The 24,806-nt window shown below is 45.0% G+C and overlaps 1 protein-coding gene across 1 annotated transcript in view; it reads left to right on the top strand.

The window, feature by feature from the left end:
• The first annotated feature begins 488 nt into the window (after positions 1–488).
• slc6a7 (solute carrier family 6 member 7) overlaps positions 489–24,806 on the top strand; it is an 82,031-nt gene continuing 57,713 nt past the window's right edge. The window contains exon 1 of the mRNA XM_059646888.1: positions 489–725. Within this exon, the coding sequence (XP_059502871.1) occupies positions 642–725 (84 nt within the window). The 5' untranslated portion in view covers positions 489–641. The remainder of the gene's footprint in view (positions 726–24,806) is intronic.

Below are 24,806 nucleotides of genomic sequence, written 5' to 3'. Positions count from 1 at the left end.
GGGTGCTCTCTCAGTACTGACATTGAGTTGAATTAGGTTTATTGTCACAAGAACTTACATGAGTACAGTGATAAGTTTACAATTTGCAACTTCCAGCACCATCTTAGGGTTCAAAGGCACCTTGGTGCAGAATCTTAGTTATAAAGCAGAAAATAAAGAAAACAAAAAGTTAAAAACTGAAACATTACTGTCATTCTTTGCAGCCCTCCCTCAGTACTTCACTGGGGAGTACTAAACTAGATGTTATATGAGGCCTTTGCTGTTATCTTCTCCTGTTCCGCCGTGATTAAGGGGGCATGCTGTTTTGTCTGTGGTTTGCATTTTTGCCCTTCCAGCAGAGATTGAAAATGTTCCACTGGCATCAAACACATAACTAAACCAGAAGGATTGGTGTGCAGGCAGCTCCACCCTCTGTCGCACTGGATTACTAAACCGGTGATAAACACTGTGCCCTCCAGGTGTTTTGCTATTGTCTCCGTGGAGACAGGTGGAGGATTATTTTACAGGTGAGACTCTTGTGTCACTCGCAGAGACCGTCTGGGGAATAGTTTACCTATCAGCTCCTGGGCCTCTGCCTCTTGCTCTACCTGCAGTTTATTTATCTCTTCATGTCAACCGGCAGCAACTTAAACTTGTTCTAAATGAGACTTCTGGAAAAATGGGCCAATTACATGAAGAGCACAGACAGCATCGGTCAGGAAACAAAACCATCTGGAACTCCACAGGTGAGACGGGCGTGAGGAAGGCGTGGGCTGTGGGTATTTAATCAATCCAGTCGGAATCCTTTTAACTCCCCATCAACTCTCAATCATTTCAAGCAGGTCGAGAATAAGTGGAGGTTCGACTAAGGGATATTGAAACTGAAACGCCTTTATTGGAAAATGGATTGAACTTCAGTGACAAAGAAGAGATCAATGATCCTGCAGCAGTTAGCAATGCCGAGAGCGCAGGAGACTCAGTGTTCTTTAGCCCTCAAACATTTGGCTGTTCTTGTGTTCTGCTTGATAATTGCAAATCCAGAGAGAGTATTAACTACAGCTGATGTGGGGCGGAGGGGGCGGTGTTGGAGAGCAGAGGTACAGTTGGATCTATTTTCAGCCTGCCTTTAGATATAAATAATTTGCTTAGCTTTGAGTTCACCTGTAGTCAAGAAAGGTGCAACATCAATGCATTTCCTTTCAACTTGGAATTTACTGATTAAGAGAGGATTTGAGAAAGTGTTTGTCTCACGTGCAGCATGCCACAGCAAGTGACTCACTAATTCTAATTGAAGCCATGAATGTGGACAGATCTGATCTCTGCTCATGTCTGAGCATGACATGGCTAACGATACAGAATAGACTAATTTTTGGTAACCGGTTGGAACAGGAAAGTGAACTCATTGCAGCATCAGCAAATGTCTGTGGCTATCATTCCCTCACGAGAGAACAAAAGATTTTCGGCAAGAAAGGTGGCCATTCAGCTCATTTTGCCAGTGGTGGCTCTTTGGGAGAGCTGTCCAGTTATCCCCATTCCCTTGCTTTTCTCCAGCTTCCCCACCAAAGCCCAGTATATATTCCCTCTGTAAATATTTACCCAATCTCCAGTTTCCTTTTGAAAGATGTCATTGAATCTGTTTCCAATGCAGCAGGCAGTTCATTCCAATGTAAAATAAAAAAGACTTACATTTATGTAGCTCCTTTCGTAGCCATAGGATGTTCCAAAGCATGTTCTGGCCACTGGGATGCCTTTTCTTCTATTGTCATTGCTGTAGGAAATATGGAAGCCAATTTATGCCCAGCAATCTCCCGCTTAGTTTGTTTAAACACAAATAAGTAAACCCTCCACTTACACAGCATCCTCAAGTGTCCAAGATATCCCAGGTGGTTAGCATTGCTACCACGGCACCAGGGACCTGGCTGCAATTCCAGCTCTGGCTGTCTGTCTGTGTGGAGTTTGCACATTCTCCCTGGCTTTATGTGGGTTTCCACCAGGTGCTGCAGTTTGCTCCCACAGTCCGAAGATGTGTAGCTTAGGTGGATTGGGCCATGTTAATTTGCCTATAGTGTCCAGGGACGTGTAGGTTAGGTGGATTAACCATGGGAAATATAGGATTATGGAGATGCTCTTCAGAGGTTGGCTGTAGACACAATAGGCTGAATGGCCACTTCCACACTGTAGGAATTCCTTGAAAGTACTTTTGTAGAATGTCAAATTCTGAGCATTGATCACAGATCATCCAGCACCTGTGGATCTATGTACCATCATCCTCAGCAGTGAGACAAGAGGAATTATGATCAAAAAGAATGAGCTCAATTATGAGAAGTGAGATAGAAGTCAATCCTGTTAAAACCAGCTATGTGAGAGATGGTTTACACATCAATTTAGGATGCTGAGACATCATTCACCTGTTAAATAAGCACAATGTCAGGATGGCTCAGCTGAATGCTGTCTAAACATCAGATTGACATGGCTTTACCTGAACTTAGGGCTGCTGTCTCATTAGAGAGAGAGATGATTGAATGATTTGTGATAGTTTAACCTCAAATAAGGGGGGAGGTTGACAAACTTTCATTGTAACCAAAGTCGATGCAGAAATTGAACCTACACTGTTGGCCTTACTCTGTATCTCCAACCAAGCTTTATATACTGTAACTCCACAGAGGGTGGTATCCAGACACCAGATGCGGAGAGTCCTAGACACTGATTCAGCTCCGTCAGAGTGAACAGAACCACTGACAGTCCTGTTCTTTATCTGTCAGCCAGGGGTCCCTAATTGGGTTTGTTAATTTGGTCCAATCAGGGAACTCATATTCTATGATGTCCATCCGGCTGATCTCATTACAATCACTATATCCCGACAGGGAAGGTGTTCTGAATTTGATCTTTGCTCTGTGAGCTAAGACTGTCATCTGATCTAAACTACAGCACTCAACACTTCAATGTGGCCAAATGTGATCTCATCAAAGTATTTTCCAAATGATCGGCAGCTAGGAACTGTGGAGGAGTGGAGAGATTCAGGGATTCGAGTACAGAACTCATTGAAAACAAGAGGACAAAAGACAACTAAAGAGCTGAATTAATAGGAGAACTAAAGTATAACAGTGAGGAGATGAAGCTTCAGTTATATAAAGCACTGTATCACAGGATGAAGATGTTAAAACTAGAGAGAGTCACCAGAATGAGATCAAGGATAAAAGCGTTAAATTAAGAGAATAGGTTGCATTCCTTCCAATTCAGAAGCTTGAGTAATGATCTAATTGAGATGTGTGAGATGATTAAAGGATTTGGTTGGGATGATAGAAATTATTTCCTCTGGTGCATGGGAGTCCAGAATAAGAGACAAAGCCTTCAAATTTGGGATTAACCACCTAGGGAAATACTTCCTCACACTAAAGTGGGTGAGGTGTGCAAGCCACCACTGCCACCTCCCAAGTCAAAAACTGTTGAAGATGATGGGCCAGTTGAACTATAGAGTAAGGTGGCAGATTGTCCATGGTCCCGTTGATCGATGAAACAGGCTGAACGTCTTCTTCATGTTCATGCGTTTGACAGGGATAGTCAGGCAGAATTGTACAACTGTACAGGAAGTCCATTCAGCCTGGATGTCTTAAAAAAGACTATAATTATAATACATCAACCCAAACAAAAAACCCAATGGCAAGTGGCACCACAGGTCAAACATCCTCCATTATGTCATGGTTAAGAGCCATCAGCTTTTTACAGCATGGAAGAAGGCTCTTTGGCCCATCATGTCTGTGCCAGTCATCAAATATCCACCTATTCTAATCCCATTTTCCTGCATTTGGCCATTACACTGTGGTATTTCAAATGCTCATCTAAACTTTTTTTTCTATTCACCTGTGGGATATGGGCATCACTGGCTGGCCAGCATTTCTTGCCCATTCCTAGTTGTCCTTGAGAAGGTGGTGATGAGCTGCCTTCTTGAACTGCTGCACTCCTTCTGCTGTGGGTTGACCCACAACGCTATTAAGGATGAATTCTAGGATATTGACCCAGCGACAGCAAAGGAACGGCGATATACTTCCAAATCAGGATGGTGAGTGACTTGGAGATGGTGGTATTCCCATATGTCTGAAGCCCTTAAGTGTCTTAAATGTCTCGATGGTTTCTCCCTCTCCCACCATTTTAGGCAGTGGGTTCCAGATATCCACTGTCCTTTGGATGAAAATAATTTTCTCCAAATCTCCTCTAAATCTTCTACTCCTTGTCCCAAAACAGTGCCCTTTGGTTACTGACTATTCTGCTAAGGGGAAGTGTTTCTCCCCATCTGCTCTATCCAGGCTCTTCATAACTTGGGTACACTTCAATCACGACCCCCTCAGCCTTCTTTGCTTTAAGGGAAACAGCTCCACCCCATCTAGACTCTCTCTCTGCAGAGTTTAATCTCTCCAGCCCAGGCACATCTTGGTGAATCTCCCTACAAGCTTTTTTTGTGTCTATCTGTATGTGTGTGTGTAGAGGGAGAATTTATAAGGGTGTTAGAGTTTTCACTGATAGTGTTATATGTTAACAGTCTTAATTGTTTACCTATAGCTAGAGTCAATATATTTATGATAAATGGTGATTCATGTTAAGTTCAGCAAACTGGTCTTTGCTTTCTGTCAACTTGGGCTGTCATCATTTCCATCTTTTCCTAAGTCAGCTTCCTACTGATGAACCACAAAAGCAGACCTGGACCTGATGACCTGCAGCCTTAGGCTTTAAAAGGGTAGACCACAGAAATATTGGAAACATTATTTTGACCTTCCAGACTTCCCAGATACCCAAGGATTGGAAGTTAGCAAACCTAACCGCACAATGAAGGAAAAGAGGATGATTAAAAAAAGGGCCATGTAAAGTAAAACCAAATGGAATATAGAAGTAGGGAAGTGTTACTGCAATAGTATAAGGCATTGGTGAAACTGCATCTGGAGCATTGCATACAGTTTTGAGTCCCTTACTTGAAGAAGGACATAATTGCATCGGAAGTAGCTCAGAGAATGTTCACTAGATTGGTTCCAGAGATGAGCAGTTTAGGCCGATATTCACTGGCGTTTAGAAGAATGAGAGAAGATCTAATTGAAGTATATAAGAAGCTAAAGGTGAATGACAAAGCAGCCATAAAAAGGATGTTTCATCATGTGGAGCAAACTGGACGAGAGGCCGGAGTTCCAAGATCAGAATGGCCGATTTAGAACAGGGATAAGAAGGAATTACTTCTTTCAAAGGGTCATCAATCCATGGAATTCATTCCCCCAGAATGTGTTGGATGCCAGGACATTGAGTAAATTTAAGGAGGACAAAGCGAGATTTTATAATTAGGAACAGGCTGGGGGGTTATGGAGAATGGGCAGAAAAATAAAGTTGAGGTTGAGATGAAATCAGCCATGATTGTATTGAATGGCAAAGCAGGCTCAAGGGGCTGAATGGCCTACTCCTGCTCCTTGTGTTCTTACCTAAAGGCCAGTTAGTTCAATGTCAGCTGCATGCACAATGCTAGAATCTTTGAAAATTCAAATAATTAATCAGAGTTAACACAGATTTATTGAAGGGAAATTGTTTTTGACAGATTGTGATAACCGAGTCAACACATTCCAGCATCAGCAAGTGTCTTTTGCTCATGGAGAGAAAACTACGTGGTGTTATTGACACATTGCATTTTACAACACGCTAAAACCCTATTCGAGCCTTTGGTGGAGCTTTGAAATAGCTATCTAATTACAAGGCATGTTATAACAGTGTACTTGGAAAATCCAAATATGATTAAGCAGCATCAACATAAAAGAGAAATCATGTTTGACGAACTTAATAAGATGGATAAGGGGAACTATTGGCCAAAGTGTACTTCAGTTTTTAAAATGGAGTGAAAAAGGTGCCGCGCAAGAGGGTATTACGCAAAATAAGATCCATGAGTCCGGGGGCAATATACTGATATGGATCGAGGATTGATGAATGGACAGAAAACAGGTTGGTAGGTATAACTAGCTTTTTATAACTAGGATTAGACTTTGGTCTCAGAGATAATGGGAACTGCAGATGTTGGAGAATCCGAGATAACAAAGTGTGGAGCTGGATGAACACAGCAGGCCCAGCAGCATCTCAGGAGCACAAAAGCTGACGTTTTGGGCCTAGACCCTTCATCAGAAAAGACCCTTCTGATGAAGGGCCCATGCTCGAAACATCAGCTTTTGTGCTCCTGAGATGCTGCTGGGCCTGCTGTGTTCATCCAGCTCCACACTTTGTTATCGTAGACTTTGGTCTCAACTGTTTCTGGCCTTTATTAATAACTTCAATAAAGGAATAGTGTAACAAGCTCCTGTTGCTGACAATACAAAATAAAGTGGGAGGATAATGTGTGAAGAGTACACAAAGACAATAGAGAAGCTGAGCAATTTGGCAAGAACTGGAGCACAATATGGCAAAGTCTGAAGTTAATCAGTTTGGTAAGAGAAAACAATGAGACACTTGGAAATGGTAACATTCAGAGGGACCTGCATTTCACTGTCCCTTAGTCTCTCCCAAGAGGTGCAAATGACCATCTGAGGTGTTTTGTCAGATTCTGGTGAGTGGGTAGGTGACTGCCAAAGCCAATCAGCACGCAGAACCCTCTGCAGCGGTTAGGACAGGGTACTATGGAGGATTGAGTTTGGAATGAGTTGGTGTCTCAGAATTTCCTTTCCCTGTATTCTGTCTCTGCCTCTGATACACAATTATTTTTGAAGGAGGGCTTTTTTATTGCTTGCATCAGGTGCAGCAATCTTGGCTGAGCTTCTTTGGGGAGTCAAAGCCACATTCAGACCCCTAGGTAAAGCTTTTGGAGTGACCACCACAACAGAACACACCACACCTGAGCCCGCCATTGAAGATTCACTTTGAATAGCGAGTGTCAGGCATTCTGGCTGCATCACCAGCGCAACTCAGTTGTGACTGGCTCAATATTTGGTGGGTGCTTGGCATGTCAGTTTGAGCGAGCATCTTAATGTGTGGCATTTTGTTTGTCCATCTGACCTACAAAAGCTGATACCCTGCCAACTCCCTACTGACAAGCAGCGCATCTTTTGGGTCTCTACCCAAGGGTGCTCATACCTCATGTGCCATTGGTGACTGATGCCACCTTTACTTACTTCCCAGAAATTAACTTATAACTGCATTGCCTGAATCCTGGCAGGAGCAGCATGTCAGCCAGGGAGGTGTGGCAGACAATGTTTGGGCCAATGACGTGGTCCTAGTGCCGACGTGGCGTCTGCGTCGGGGGCGAGCTTGTCTTCCCAGTGGTGTCTGCATCCAGTGCCAATTCATGGAGGCAGTGGCAGAGGCAAGTTTGGGCCCGCTATGAGACCTGATGGCATCAGCAGCGTTTGAGCCATTGCAGTGCCCGGTGGCATTGGCAGTATCTTCATTGGCGAGGTCCAGCAAGAACTCATAATGGAAAGGGCGTCGGTGGAAGCAAGATGGTGCCAAAGAGTGGCAACTTTCGTTCTAGTGGCAGTGGCACAGCAAAGGGACTCATGCCCAAACACCAGGCCTGTGGCCCATGACAGAGCGCTTAACAAGAAATACTGTAAAGTTAAATACTTTTTTCTTTATTTCTTTATTCTTCTGCCTTTATATTCTATGTTTTGGTTTATTTTTCTGATTTTAAGATGGCACCAGAGAGTGGCAACACTATACAACACTTTTCACTGTATTTTGTAACAAGATACGTGTGACAATACTAAATCAAGTCAAATCAAATATAGGACCTCTTTGGTAGCCCCTTCATCATACTAGGTGGTGAGCAGTTTGGGAATAAAAAAAGCTTTTCAGTCACCTAGGAAACTGCTAAATTCCACTTTGCTTCCCACCAACATAGTCACATACGAACTGAGTGATAATGGGAACTGCAGATGCTGGAGAATCCAAAATAATGAAATGTGAGGCTGGATGAACACAGCAGGCCCAGCAGCATCTCAGGAACTGAGTTGGTTGTGGGCATGGTCATGGCTCCAGCTTCCAGTGAATTCACAACATCCAACACCTGATCTATTGTCATGGGGCAGCACGGTGGCCCAGTGGTTAGCACTGCAGCCTCACAGCGCTAGGGACCCGGGTTCAATTCCAGCCTCTGCCGACTCTCTGTGTGGAGTTTGCACATTCTCCCCGTGTCTGTGTGGTTTCCTCCAGGTGCTCCGGTTTCGTCTCACAGTCCAAAGATGTGCAGGCTAAGTGGATTGGCCGTAGTGTTCAGGGGTGTGTAGATTAGGTGGGTTATAGGGGATGGGTCTGGGTGGGATGCTGCAAGGTTAGTGTGGACTTGTTGGGCTGAAGACCCAGTTTCCACACTGTAGGGATTCTATGATTCTATGATTGGACGTGATTAATAGATTGGGGATGAGAGGTCAGTGAAAGATGATGATCTGAACTATGGGGAGGAAGAGCAACCCATCAATAGCCTCACTTTCTCTCCTGATCTAATGTTCCAGTGACAAAACAAGTCCAGGTGGCCAGACTTGTTCAGCTCCACATGTCCCACAACATGGCAATGACCCATCTTTAAGACCATTGGACATTGGATGGACCTGTCCAACCAGAATCAGGCTTTATGAGCCAGTGTAGTCAAATCCCTAATGGAAAAAAAAATCAAAAAGACTGCAGATGCTGTAAATCAGAAACAAAAACAGAAATTGCTGGAAAAGCTCAGTAGGTCTGGCAGCATCTGTGGAGAGATGTAAGAGTTAATGTTTCGGGTCAAGTGACCTGCAGGGTTCTAAGGGTCACTTGACCCGAAACATTAACTCTGATCTCTATCCACAAATGCTGTCAGACCTACTGAGCTTTTCCAGCAATTTCTGTAAATCCATAAATGGTCAAGGGCAGGAGGCACGCTCACCTGGTTTGACCCCGCCCAGTGGAGGTGGCTTACCTCAGCTTGGTTGCTGTGTGAAGGTGAGGTACAGTTTAAGACAATCTAGTCTAACAGAGCAGTGAGCCAACTGTGAGAGATGCTACCTTCTATATATCCTGTGTCTTCTACATGAATCACAAAAAGCAGAGGACATGTTAGCATTCAGTACAAAGGAATTAGGGCTGAGGGCGAAGACATTTTTTGACTGTTATGTACAGTTATAAGCTGAAGATGTGTGGTTTTGGTCACCTCACATCAGGAAAGACCAAGGAAATACTTGCTGTAGAGAGGTTAACAGTAGTTCACTAGACAGGTCCATCGTCTTGTCCTTTGAGGAAGGACTGAATAGACTAGAGCTATTGACACAGAATGAGAAGTGCTCCAATTGACAGATTAGATACTGAGGTGGTGCCATGGTCGTGTCACTGCACCAACAATCTAGAGCCCCAGCCTAATAGCCTGAGGACATAGAATCCCGACAGTGTGGCAAGAGGCCTTTTGGCCCATCAAATCCACACCAACCCTCCAAAGAGCATCTCACCCAGACCCACCCCCGTTATCCCCACAACACTGCTTTTCCCATGGCTAATCCATCTAACATACACATCCCTAGACATTAGGGGCAACTTACCACAGCCAATTCACCTAACCTGCACATCTCTGGACTGAGGGAGAAAACTGGAGCACCCAGAGAAAACCCACACAGACGCAGGGAGAATGTGCAAACTCGACACACTCAGTCACCCAAGGGTGGAATCAAACCTGGGTACTTGGTGCTGTGAGGCAGCAGTGCTAAGCACTGAGCCACCGTGCTACATGGAATCAAAATCACCACAGCAGCTGATGAAATTTACATTCAATTAGTAAATCTGGAATTGAAAGTTTATTTCGATGATGCTAACCATGAAACTAACATCAATTGTGACAACAAACACCCATCTGATTCACTAATGCCCTTTAGGGAAGAAGATTTGCCATCCTTACATGGTCTGGAGCACAGGTAACTCCACATTCACAGTGATGTAGCTGTCTCTTAACTACCCTCTGAAATGACCGAGTGAGCCATTGAGCTCAAGAACAGTTAGAGATAGACAACAAAATGCTGGCCTTGTCACATCTCATGAAAGAAAAAGAAGTTGCCTCTGACTGGGGAATCTAGAACACTGAGGCATTGTCAGGATAAGAAACTAATCAATTCCGACTGAGATCAGGTGAAATTTCTTCATTCATGAATGTTTATAATTTTCTGCTCCAGACAGTTGTTGATGCTCCATCGTGGACAACATTCAGGACAGTGGTTGACGGGTTTTTGCACAGTAAGGTTATCGGGGATGTGGAGACAGTGAAAAAGGTTATGAGGTGAAAAGTCAGCTGGGATTGTGAATGGTAGAGCAGCCTCAAGGTGCTAAAGGGCTGACTCCACCCCCAATATCATTTGTGTTAAATGTTTCAGGATTAAAATGTGCAAGAGATATTTTGAATGGCTACAAAAACAGAAGCTGCTGAAAAAGCTCAGCAGATCAGGCACATCTGTGGAGAAAAACATCAGTGTTAAGGTCTAGTGGCCTTTCCTTGGAAGGTTCTGGTTTTATTCCCGATTTATGGCATCCACAGTTCTTTTGGTTTTATTTTGAATGGCCAGACTACCATTCTACCGATCAGATTGTGCTTTGCATGTAAAATAACAGGAACAAAAGTGGGTGGGGTTCCTGTACTACTGGCAAAGTAAAATTTCACCCCTGAATAATCTCCCTCCCTGCCCCCAAGTTTTCGACACCACCCATGATTTCCAGCATTGATGACCTATTGGATAACAACAATCCTTTCAGACAGCAGTGAAGCAGCATTGCTAGCATTATCAGCCTCCAGGTGTTTAGTGCAAGGCCCTGTACTCAGTGCTGAGCCTGTGGAACTGCAGACCGGCATTCCAGCCTTCATCACTCCTGACAAATGCACAACCGTCTTGTTATTCACCTCACTGCTATTTCTGAACTCTCCCTAAAAATAGATAATTGTACTGAATGTGTGACCACATTCCTCTGCATGTCATAAAAAAACAGAAATTCCTTTTGTTCCTGTTCCTCTTCATTCCAGATAGCATAACAGGGGCTTGTGCTTTCTTCATCAATGTCGAGCCTTGGGTAGCATTCTCATTGATGGCTTAAGGAGGTTGTGAGTTCAAGTCCCACTCAGATACTTGAACACATTAACCTGCCTATGGGAGAAACAGCATTGTTGGAGGGTCAGTACTGAGGGAGTGGATCATTGACAGAAGGTCAGTGCTGAGGGAGTGTGCCACATTGTCAGATTGTCAGTGCTGAGGGACTGACGCACTGTCACAGGGGGATCTCTGAGGGACTGTTGCATTGTTGGACATGCTGCTTTTTGAATGAACTATTGAATTGAGGTCCGTCTGGTCTCTGAAATGGAGGCCTGTTGGGCTCGAAACATAAATTCTGTCTCTGTAATCACACATGCTACCAGAATTACTGAGTTTCTTCAGCATTCTCTTCTTTTTAAATTAGAAAAGAGTTCATGGCCATGATTTCAAAGAAGAATAAGGATGTTCTCCCTGTTGTACATATGCCAATTCTTATCCCTCAACTAACATGACTGAAAATAAATTATCTGACCAACATTTCACTGCTTTCTGTGAGGTTGCTCTGTGCTAATTGGGTGTCAAGTTTCCTATCTTATAACAGTAAATATACCGTAAAAATTTCACAGTTGTGAACGGTGCAAGGTAGGTTCTCTTCAGTCCTTCATCGTTGTACTGTGTGTTACTGAAACAGTGACGGTCACTTTGCAATCGCCTTTACGCAAGCAGCCACAATTGACTACACAGAAAACAATTACATACGTCACCAGGAAGGAGTGACGCACACTTACAAAAGAAACGCGAGAGTTTCAGTTGAACTTTCGTCAGATCCAGGAATGTTATAAAAGACACACCTCTATGACACAGATCCATTAGAGATACAAAGAAGGTTGGGCAGATGGAATTATCTGCTAAATAGATGAGGAACAATTAAGAAATCTTGATTTACATATCTCTTAGGGCGTTTGTGGCGCAGTGTTAGTGTCCCTATGTCTGTGCCAGGGGGCCAGGCTCAAGTCCTTCCCTCACCAGAGGTGTGTGATAACATCTCCAAACAGGTTGATTAGAAAACTTTGATTTATTTATTTTTGTCACATGTACCTAAGTACAGTGAAAAGTTTTGTTTTGCACGCAGTATAGGCAGATCATAACATACAAAGACACAAAGATCAAAGGTACTTAGACGGAGTGAGGCACGCAAGGTTATAGCTGCAGAGGAGGTGCACAAAAAGCAAGATCAAAATTAGATTTGAAATTTGAGAGATCCATTCAGCAGTCTAATAACTGCTGGGAAGAACCAGTTCATGTGTTCAAGCTTTTGTATCTTCTGCCTGATGTAAGAGGTTGGAGGAGATTATAACCTAGATGGGAGGGGTCTTTGATAATGTTGGCTGCCTTTCCATGTCAGTGAAAAGTATCGATGGAATCCATGGAAGGAAGGTTGGCTTGCATTATGGACTGGGCTATGTTCACAACTTCCTGTGGTTTCTTTCGGTCCTGGACAGAGCTATGATGGATCCAGACAGAATGCTTTCTGTGGTGCATCTGTAAGCATTGGTGAGGGTCCTTATGGACATGCCAAATTTCCTTAGACTCCTGAGGAAGAAGAGGCCTTGTTGTGCCTTCTTGACCATCATATCAATGTGGGTGGACCAGGACAAATTGTTGGTGATCGTCAGTCCTAGGGATTTGATGCTCTCAACCATTTCCACCTCAGCTCTATTGATGGAGACAAAAGTGTGTCCTCCTCCTTGATTCCTGAAGTCAAAGACCAGCACTTTAGTTTTGCTGATGTTGGGGTGATATTGTTATCTTTACACAACACCACCAAGCATTCTGTCTCTTTCCTGTATTTTGTTTCTTCATTGTTTGATATCCAGCCTACAATGGTTTGTCATCAACGAACTTGTAGATAGCATTCGGATGACATTTGGCCAAACAGTGATGAGTTTATATGGAATATGGTAGGGGGCTGAGTATGCAGCCTTGCGGGGCGCCAGCCTTGAGGATTATCCTGGAGGAGGTGCTGTTGCCTGTTCTTACTGATTGTGATCAGTCGGTCAGGAAGTTAAGGATCCAGTTGCAGAGGTGGATCAGAGACTGGGTCTTGGAATTTGGAGATTAGTTTGGTTGGGATTATAGTGTTGAAGGCGGAGCAATAGTCAATAAGTAGAAGCATGATGTAGATGTCCTTATTATCCAGATGTTCCAGGGTGAGTGTATAGCTGGGGAAATGGCTAGGGAAATACATATCTAACTCCTTTTCCACGGATATCACTTTTTTAAAAATTGTTCATAGGATGTGGGTGTTGCTGGTAACACCAGCATTTATTGCCCTTCCTAATTGTTCTTGAGTTGCATGGCTTGCTATTCATTTCAGAAGTCAGTTAAGAGCCAAGCACATTTTTGAGTCTAGAGTCAAATGCAGGCCAGAGCAGGTAAGGTGACAGATTCCTTTCCTTAAAAGGTCTGAGGGAATCAGATTAGGCTTTTAATGACAATTGATCTTAGTTACATTGTCACTAATGCCGGTGTTTAATTCCAGACTTTGCTGAATTCAAATGTTACTTTCTATGATGATGTGATTCAAACATACATCCCCAGGACATTGTCTGGGGTTTTTAATAACTAACCCAGGGACAGTGTCACTATAGTAACACTTGGTGGACCGCAGTATCATAGAGTCACACCCCATGGAAACACACCCTTTGGTCCAACCAGTCCATGCCGACCAAATTTCCCAAACTAAATTAATGCAACTAAATTGCATTTGGCTCATGTCCCTGCAAACCTTTCCTAACTGTCTCAATGCCTTTGAAATGTTGTAACTACACGTCAAAGCATGTTTGATTCTGAACCAAACTTTCAGTTTGGAACTGAATAATAATTGTAGAGAAAAGATTGAAGGTGACTGTGAAATGATGAATCGCACACAGGAGAGAACCACACCAGACATGTTGAAACAATCTGCAGCATTCATACTCCACATTTCTCTCCACTTCATCATGTCAATATATCCATCCATTTCTTTCTCCCTCATGTTCATTACAGACAACTTCCATTTTCATTCATTAAAACCTACGATATTTTTAACACCCCAGTTTTGTTTTCTGGGAAACTCCTGGAAAGATGCCCTGGAGCAGAGATGACTGACTTCCCATTTCAACAATCATCTTCCTTTGTGTCAGGTACAACTACAGCCAGCGGAGAGTTTATCCCTAATTCCTATTGACTCCGGTTTTGTAAGGCTGCTCGATGCCACACTCAGTCAAATGTGGGCTTGATGTGAAGGGCTGTCACTCTTATGTCACCTCTGGAATTCAGATCTTTGGTTCATGTTTGAACCAAGGCTGTAGTAAGGTAATAAAATGTGAGGCTGGATGAACATTTCAAGCCCACTGACTCCCACAGCTACCTAGAATACACCTCCTCCCACCCACCCTCCTGCAAAAATTCCATCCCCTATTCCCAATTCCTCCGCCTCTGCCGCATCTGCTCCCACGATGAGGCATTCCACTCCCGCACATCCCAGATGTCCAAGTTCTTCAAGGACCGCAACTTTCCCCCACAGTGGTCGAGAACGCCCTTGACCGCGTCTCCCGCATTTCCCGCAACACATCCCTCACACCCCGCCCCCGCCACAACCGCCCAAAGAAGATCCCCCTCGTTCTCACACACCACCCCACCAACCTCCGGATACAACGCATCATCCTCCGACACTTCCGCCATCTACAATCCGACCCCACCACCCAAGACATTTTTCCATCCCCACCCTTGTCAGCTTTCCAGAGAGACCACTCTCTCCGTGACTCCCTTGTTCGCTCCACACTGCCCTCCAACCCCACCACACCCGGCATCTTCCCCTGCAACCGCAGGAAATGCTACACTTGCCCCCACACCTCCTCCCTCACCCCTATCCCAGGCTTCAAGATGACTTTACATATTAAGCAGAGGTTCACCTGCACATCTGCCAATGTGGTATACTGCATCCATTGTACCGGGTGTGGCTACCTCTACATTGGGGAAACCAAGCGGAGGCTTGGGGACCGCTTTGCAGAACACCTCCGCTCGGTTCACAATAAACAACTGCACCTCCCAGTCGCAAACCATTTCCACTCCCCCTCCCATTCTTTAGATGACATGTCCATCATGGGCCTCCTGCAGTGCCACAATGATGCCACCCGAAGGTTGCAGGAACAGCAACTCATATTCCGCTTGGGAACCCTGCAGCCCAATGGTATCAATGTGGACTTCACCAGCTTCAAAATCTCCCCTTCCCCCACCGCATCCCAAAACGAGCCCAGTTCGTCCCCTCCCCCCACTGCACCACACAACCAGCCCAGCTCTTCCCCTCCACCCACTGCATCCCAAAACCAGTCCAGCCTGTCTCTGCCTCCCTAACCTGTTCTTCCTCTCACCCATCCCTTCCTCCCACCCCAAGCCGCAACCCCATCTACCTACTAACCTCATCCCACCTCCTTGACATGTCCATCTTCCCTGGACTGACCTATCCCCTCGCCACCTATCTTCTTTTCTCTCCATCTTCGGTCCGCCTCCCCTTCTCTCCCTCTCTCCCTATTTATTCCAGAACCCTCACCCGATCCCCCTCTCTGATGAAGGGTCTAGGCCCGAAACGTCAGCTTTTGTGCTCCTGAGATGCTGCTGGGCCTGCTGTGTTCATCCAGCCTCACATTTTATTATCTTGGATTCTCCAGCATCTGCAGTTCCCATTATCACTGTAATAAGGTGAGGAGTTAAACAGCCCTAGTGGAACCCAACTGGAGAACACTCCAAACTTGTATCACTGAGTTTTGTTTTAATTAACTTGTGAGATGTGGGCATCGCTGCCTGGGCCAGCATTTATTGCATGTCCCTAGTTGCCCCTGGAGAGGGTGGTGGTGAGCTCCCCTCTCAAACTGCTGAAGTTCACATGCTGCAGGCAGACCTACCAGGTGGGGGTGGGGGAGGGAAAGCTCCAGGAGTTTGACCCAGCAAGACTGATGGACAGACAATGTATTTCCAAGTCAGGATGATACGTGACTTGGAGGGGAAATTGGAGTTGCTGCTGTCCCCATGAATCTGTTGCCCCTGTTCTCCCCCACCCCCACAGATGGCAGTGGTTGTGGGTCAGGAAAGTGCCATTCAAAGAAACGTGATGAATTTGTGCAGAGCATCTTGTTGATGGCAATTATTTTGAAAAGCCTCTACAGATATATGACCCACCGCCGGAACAGATGGAATTTTACCCAGGCCTTCTGGCCCAGAGATAGGGACACTATCACTGCGCCTGAAGAAAGCGTTTCTTGCAGACGGTTTGAGGGAGCGAATGTAGAAGTGGTGAATAGGGTTTTGAATCAAGAGAGCTGCTTTACTGTGGTGTCGAGCTCCTTCAATGTTGTTGGAGCTGCACCTCCTAGAACACTGTGACTATTCCATGGCTGTCTTCTCTTTGTGGCCCCTAGTTTTGTTCACACAACAAATGTCTTTTACAACACTGCTTGAAAGATCTTGAGAACAATCATATTACTTGGAACCGACCCAATGTAACGTCTCCTATTAGCTGCCAAATGGAGCCTGCAGTCCACACGCCACATTCATAAAGTGCTCGATGTGGGACATGTCCTGATGACCACTCCTGCTCCTTATTGTTATATCCCACCACTATCAGTAAATGGCACTAAGTAAAGGTTCCCTGTCACTAATCTTCCTTTATCTTCGCTGTTCTTTGAATTCATTCACAGGATGTGGGCATCACTGGCTGGACCAGCATTTATTGCCTATCTTTAACTGTCCCGAGGGCAGCTGAGAGTTAACCACAATAGGCCAGACCAGGTAGGGATTGCAAATTTCCTTCCCTGAAGGACATTAGTGAACCAGATGGGCCTTTCCTGACAAACAACAATGATTTAATGGTGATAAGAAGAAAAAATAAAGAACAGGAACTGGTCCTTTGGCCCTCTAATCTGTACTGACACATTTTTCCCTTCCATACTAAAACTGTCTTCACTTACAGGATCCATATCCATCTATTCCCTTCCTATTCATGTATTCATCCAGGAGCTTCCTGAATGCTGCTATTGTATCTGCTTCCACCATCTCCTCTGGCAGCGTGTTCTAGGCACCTCCACCATTTGTGGGAAAAACTTGCCTCACACATTTCTAGAACCCATGTCCCCTAGTAATTGACCCCTCCATCCTGGGAAAAAGCCTCATACTTTCCATTCTATCCATGCCATTCACTATCTTATAAATTATCAACCTCCTGCATTCCAATGAAAACAAACCCAGTCTATCCAATCTTTCTTCACAGCTAAAATCCCCCATACCAGGCAACCTTCTGGTAAACCTTTTCTTCACCCCCTCCAAAGCATCCACATCCTGATTTTTATTGACTTCAAATTCCACCATCTGCCACAGTGGGACTCGAACCCAGGCCCCCAGAGCATTACCCGGGTTGCTTAAGTTCAAAAGGGCAGCTTGCCACCACCTTCACAAGGGCAACTAGGGGTGAGCAATCAATGCTGGCCCAGCCTACGATGTCCATATCCCACAAGTGAATCAAAAAAACACCCGCACCTCTTCATTGGCAGTGGAAGACAGTACCATAAGTCTCAGTTGACATTTGGTTTGGGTCTTGGTACAAAAGTTACAACTTGTGTTTAGTGTTTGACTGCCAGGCTAGTTGGGAAAATTATTGCAGTCCCCAGATGAAAGCCATGACCCAACAGCTTATAATTGTTTACTTGTAGCTAGAATTTATTTATTTGCAATAACCACTTATTCTGCTTAAGCCATGAAATGCAGATAGAGGTCATTCAGTCCATCAAGTCTTTATTGCCCTTCGGAAGAGCATTCCACCTAGACCCACCCCATCCCCATAAGCCCACATTTCCATGGCTAATCGACCTAACCTGCACACCCCTACACACAATGGGGAATTTAGCATGGCCAATCCACCTAACCTGCATATCTTTGGACTGTGGGAGGAAGCCGGAGCACCCAGAGGAAACCCACACAGACACGGGGAGAATGTCTGTGTGGAGTTTGCACAATCGCCCGAGGCTGGAATCGAACCCAGGTTCCTGGTGTTGTGAGGCAACAGTGCTAACCACTGTACTGCCCCACTCCTGCATTGGTATAAAAATCTGACTGAATCCTTTCTTTAGTAATTGTAATTGTCACAGCATCATTCAGTTCTGAACAGGATACCTCAGGATGCAGATGTTAGCCTTCACAGGGATGTATTGCAAATTTACTTAGACTATGTCTTATTGCAGCAAGATATGACCTGCCACCATCTTGAAGATGGTGAACAGTGTTCTTGCAGTGTAGCTGAAATGAAAGGAGCAAATACTCAAGTTGCAGTGATCAAGGAGCTGCTTTATCCTTGATGGTGTCGAGCTGCTTTTTTATTCTTTCAGATATGAACATTGCTGGCTAGGCAAGCATTTGTTACCAATTCCAGATTGCCCTTGAGAAGGTAGATCTGGGAAGGTGTCACATACCTTTGAACCACTACAGTCCACCTGGTATATACTACAGTTTAGCACAAATGATTACTTACTAAGCCAAATTTCAACTGCATTGCCATGAGTCTGGACTGGTATGTAGGCCATACTTGGTAGGATGGCGGATTTCCTTCCCTAGCGGATATCAATGAATGAATTGCGTATTCAGCGACTCATCAACTTAGAAACCATCACTTGGAGCTCAAAACTGGGCATCTATAAGGTGTTGTAGGCCATCAGCAGCAGCAGGATTGTATCCAACCACAACCTTGTAAGCCTGGCATATCCCTTCACTCTACCATTGCCAACAAGCCAAGCAGCATCTTAGAAGCAGAAAAGCTGAAGTTTCGGGCCAAGACCCTTAAATACTGATGGGAATATTCTGTAGGCCTCTAACAGTTGCTACATAGTAGCACAGACAATAAATCAGGAGATTGTTATTCCTCAATACCAACATATCATACCAGAAATCAAGCCCCACTCTTCCCAGAGTCATCACAGAAGCTAAAGAATGTATGCAAAATGTCCGAATTTACCTGATTTTCAGACACCATTGACAGAAAGTACAGAACTACTTAACCAAAATTCCTGCTTATTCTAAATAAATGGATTGTAGCTACAAGGGAGCAGCACGGTGGCTCAGTGGTTAGCACTGCAGCCTCACAGCTCCAGGGACCCAGGTTCGATTCCAGCTTCGGGCAACTGTCTGTGTGGAGTTTGCACATTCTCCCCGTGTCTGCGTGGGTTTCCTCCGGGTGCTCCGGTTTCCTCCCACAGTCCAAAGATGTGCAGGTTAGGTGGATTGGCCATGCTAAATTGCTCATAGTGTTCAGGGGTGTGTGGGTTATAGGGGGATGGGTCTGGGTGGGATGCTCCAAAGGACAGTGTGAACTTGTTGGGCTGAAGGGCCTGTTTCCACACTGTAGGGAATCTAATCTAATCTTAAAAAAAAGTAAACATTTATAAGCTGTTGACAGATAATACACAGTGTGAAGCTTGAGGAGCACAGCAGGCCAGGCAGCATCAGAGGAGCAGGAAAGCTGATGTTTTGGAATGTCAACTTTCCTCATCCTCTGATGCTGCCTGGCCGGCTATGCTCCTCCAGCTCCACGTGTTATCTCTGACTCCAGCATCCACAGTTCCTACTATCTCTGAATAAGCTGTTGGAACATCACTTTACTAAAGCTCCAGCCCAGCCCTTATAAACTCCCCCTCAACAGTTACAGAAAGACATGGAAAAACACACACAGGTACACTGGCACACACCCACAGACATAGACAGCCACATATACACACATGTGCACCCACACACAGACATACAGATTATAAAAACATAGGTGTTCTGGGCAGATGGAAAGACAGTTCCATGGACACTGTTTACAGGATTCACAATTTCAGTACTTTCAGATTGTTGGGACATGCTGCTTTCTGATCTTCCTTCTGCAATACTTCCATCTGTTTGTAGGAGGCTCAGAGTCATTTGTTCACACTCAGTTAACAGTCACTGGTTACAGCAACTGGAAAAGGGGAAACACACTAGCTGTCTTCAGGCTTGAGATGCTTTTCTGCTGTTGAGCTAAAACAGCTCCTCCCAGAAATCCAAGATAACAAATTGTGTAGCTGGATGAACACAGCAGGCCAAGCAGCATCTCAGGAGCACAAAAGCTGATGTTTCGGGCCTAGACCCTTCATGGCTGATGAAGGGACCAGGCCCAAAACGTCAGCTTTTGTGCTCCTGAGATGCTGCTTGGCCTGCAGTGTTCATCCAGCTACACAATTTGTTATCTTGGATTCTCCAGCATCTGCAGTTCCCATTATCTCTGACCCCTCCCAGAATGGTTTCTGCTGAAACATTCACAGCCCCAAGCTGTTTGGCTTCCTGAGAACCAATGACAGGCAGGAAACCTTTGTTATGAATAACTGGTCACTGGTTACAGACCAGTCAGCTACTTGTTGCCAGCCAAAGCTTCACTGTAAACACCCTTTACCTCCAGCTCGATAGTAACTAGGTTTCCGTAACTGATTCAGTAAGCACTACTTACAATGAGTGTCAGGTTACCTGCTTTTAAAATCTGCAGCAATCCTTTAACAATCTTTGATTTTTTAAATACTTCCTTCAAAAAAGAGTTAGAATAGGGTAGGCACTGGCCTAGTGGTATTATCGACAGACCATTAATTCAAAAGCCAAGCTAATGTTCTGGGAACACAGGTTTGAATCCCACCATGGCTGATGGTGGGATTTGAATTCAACAATTTTTTTTAAGAAGTCTGGAATTAAGAATCTACTAATCACCATGAAACCATTGCTGATTGTCGGAAAATCCCATCTGGTTCACTAATTCCTTCAGGGATGGAAACTACGATCCTTACCTGGACTGGTCTACATGTGACTCCAGACCCACAGCATGTGGTTGGTTCTCAATTACCGTCTGAAATGGCCTAGCAAGCCATTCTGTTATACCAATCGCTACAAAGTCTCAAAGAAATGAAACTGGATGGATCACCTGGCATCGACCCAGGCACCGGAAAAGACAACGGCAGAAGCAGTCCTGTCAACCCTGCAATGTTCTCCTCACTAACATCTGGGGATTAGTGCCAAAATTGAGAGAGCATGAGCCTGACATTGTCTGTAAGGTGTGATTCTGTGAGTATGACTATATCCCAGTCATCACCATCACCATCCCTGGATATGTCCTGTCCCATTGGCAGGAAAGACCCAGCAGAGGTGGCAGCACAGTGGTATACAGTCAGAAAGGTGTTGCTCTTGGAGTCCTCAACATTGACTTCAGGTTAAACACATGCAAGCAAATCTCCTAGATAATAAAATGTGAGGCTGGATGAACACAGCAGGCCAAGCAGCATCTCAGGAGCACAAAAGCTGACGTTTCGGGCCTAGACCCTTCATCAGAGAGGATGCTTGGCCTTCATGCTGCTTGGCCTGCTGTGTTCATCCAGCCTCACATTTTATTATCTTGGAATTCTCCAGCATCTGCAGTTCCCATTATCTCAAGCAAATCTCCTGGTTACCACATACTCTCCTCCCTCAGCTGATGAATTAATACTCCTCCATGTTGAACAACACTTAGTGGAAGCACTGAGGATGGCAAGGGCACAAAATGTACTCTGGGTGGGGGATTTCAAAGTCCACCACCAAGAGTGTCTCGGCAGCAGTACTGCTAATCCAGTTGGTCGTGTCCTAAAGGACTTAGCTGCTAGACTGGGTCTGCGGCACTTAGTGAGGGAACCAACAAGAGGGAAAAACATACTTGACCTCATCCTTGTCAATCTGTCAGCTGCAGATGCATCTGTCTATGATGGTATTAGCAAGAGTGACCATCACACAGTCCTTTTGGAGACAAAGGTCGCCCTCACATTGAGAATAACTTCCATTGTGTTGTGTGGCACTATCACTGTGTTTAATGGGACAGATTTCGCAGATCTAGCAACTCAAGACTGGGCATCCATGAGGCACTGTGGACCATCAACAGCAGCAGAATTCTACTCCAGCACAATCTGTAACCTCATGGCCCGGCGTATCCCCCACTCAACCATTACCATCAAGCCAGGAATCGACCCTGTCTCAATGGAGAGTGCAGGAGGACATGCCAGGAGCAGCACCAGGCATACCGGAAGGTGAGGTATCTACCCGGTGAAGTGACCAAACAGGACTACTTGCACACCAAACAGTGAAAGCAGCAAGTGTTAGACAGAGCTAAGTGATCCCACAACCAACGGCTCAGATCTAAGCTCTGCAGTCCTGCCACATCCAGGCTTATATGGTGGTAGACAATTAAACAACTCACTGGAGGAGCAGGCTCCACAAATATCACCACCCTCAATGATGGAAGAGCCCAGTGCAAAAGACGAGGTTAAAGCATTCGCAGCAATCTTCAACCAGAAGTGCCAAGTGGATGATCCATCTCTGCCTCCTGCAGTGGTCCCTGGCATAACAGATAACAGTGTTAACGTTTCAGTTCTGCTGACCCTTCCTCAGAACTCCACTATCAACATTCTGGGTGTTATCATTGACCAGAGACTCAACTGGACTCACCACATAAACACAGTGGCTACAACACCAGGCCAGAATTAGAAATACAGCGGCAAGTAACTCACTTCCTGACTCCTCAAAGCCTGTCCCACCATCTACAAGACGTAAGTCAGGAGTGTGATGAAATACTCCCCACTTGCCTGGATAAGTGCAGCCCCAACAACACTCAAGAATCTTGACACCATCCAGGACAAAGCAGTCACTGATTGGCACCACATCCACAAACATCCCACTCCCTCCACCACTGACACTCAGTAGCAGCAGTGTGTACCATCTACAAGATACTCTGCAGAAATTCACCAAAGGTCCTCTGGCAGCACCTTCCATACCCACGTCCACTTCCATCCAGAAGGACAAGGGCAGCAGACATATGGAAATACCACCACCTCCAAATTCCCCTCCGAGCCACTCACCATCCTGACTTGGAAATATATCGCCATTCTTTACCTGTCACTGAGTCAAAATCCTGGAATTCCCTCCCTAATAGCATTGTGAGTCAACCCACAGCTGGAGGACTGCAGCGGTTCAAGAAGGCAGCTTACCCCCACTAGGAACAGGCAAGAAATGCTGGCCAGCCAGCAATGCCCACATCCCAAAAGTGAATAGAAAAAGAAGTAGTCTACAGTCAAAATACTAAAAAAAAGTACAGTCTTGCAAACATCATGACAGTGTGTAAAAAAAGACAGTACATTAGTATTGAGTGACTTTGATCTTCATATAAGTTGGGAGATAGTGACTGTAATGAGGTCAGCCAGCTGGACCTCCTGGAATATGAGCTCCCTGATTGGGGCTGTTAATCTGGTCAGTAAGGGAAGCCTGGCTGACAGGTTAAAAGGGAACTGTCAGAGATGCTGACATTCTGGTAACTGACTTTGAATGAGGCAGTGCTAAAGTCAAGGACTGTTCATGTGTACATAAAGGTAGCCCTGATATGGAAGGCAATGGTCTCATATCATTAGACTGCAGCTCATGTCCGGGGAACCTGGGTTCAAACCCTGCCGTAGCAGATTGTGGAATTGGAATTCAATGAAACAAACTGGAATATAGAGTCTAATGATAAGCATGCAATAATTGTCGTTAATTGGAAAAAGCCAACTGGTTCCCTTTAGGGAAGGAGTACTGCTATTCTTACCTGGTCTGAACTACATGAGACTCCAGACCCATAGCAATGTGGTTGACTCTTAACTGCCCTCTGGGCAATTAGGGATGGACAATAAATACTGGCTTAGCCAGAGCTGCCCACATCCCATGAGTGAATATTAAAAAAGGTGCCAGTGTTGGACTGGGGTGGACAAAGTCAGAAGTCACCAAGTTAAAGTGATTTTCTGAAGAAGGGACTAAGCCCAAAACGTCAGCCTTCCTGCTCCTCTGATGCTGCTTGGCCTGCTGTGTTCATCCAGCTCTACGCCTTGTTTTCTCAGATTCTCCAGCATCTGCAGCTGCTACAATCTCTAGGTTAAAGTTCAACATGTTTATTTGAAATCACAAGCTTTTGGAGTGCTGCTCCGTCATCAGGTGAAGTGCTTCATTGCTTCATTGCTAAATGTAGGGACATGCAAGGCAATAGTCAGACCACATCTGGAGCATTGTGAGTAGTTGAGTCCTTATCTCAGCAAAGATAGACTAGCATTGGAGGCAGTCCAGAGAAGGTTCACTGGACTGATAACCAGTGCGGAAGGACTGTCATGAAGAGAAGTTGAGTGGACTCGGCCCATACTCATACTCATTGAATTATACAAGAAGGAGAGGCGACCCTATTGAAACATACTAGGTTCTTAGAGGACTTGACAGGGTAAATGTGGAAATGTTGTTTCCCCTTGTGAGAGAGTCTGGGACCAGAGGATGTAATCTCAAAATAATGATTCATACATTTAAGACAGAGCTAAAAGATGATAGAATCAAGCAGCACAGAAACAGACCCTTCAGTCCAATTTGGCCTTGCTGACCAGGTATCCCCAACTTAACTAGTTCCCATTTGCTTGCATTTGGTCCAAATCCCTCTGAACATCTCCTATTCATATACCTGTGCAAATATCGTTTAAATATTGGAATTGTACCTGCCTTTTCCACTTCCTCTGGCATCTCATTCCATACACCTGCCATCCTCTAGGTGAAATAATTGCCCCTCAGGTCCCTTTTAAATCTTTCCCCTCTTACCTTAAACCTTGTCATTTTGGATTTCCCTACCCTGGGGAAAAGACCATGGCTATTCACCTTATCTATGCCCCTCTTGAATTTATGAATCTCCAAAAGGTCACCCCTCAGCCGCCTACACTGCAGTGAAAG

Source organism: Stegostoma tigrinum, chromosome 6, assembly GCF_030684315.1.
Source record: "Stegostoma tigrinum isolate sSteTig4 chromosome 6, sSteTig4.hap1, whole genome shotgun sequence".
NCBI lineage: Eukaryota > Metazoa > Chordata > Chondrichthyes > Orectolobiformes > Stegostomatidae > Stegostoma > Stegostoma tigrinum.
This window is presented reverse-complemented; position numbering and strand designations above follow the sequence as displayed.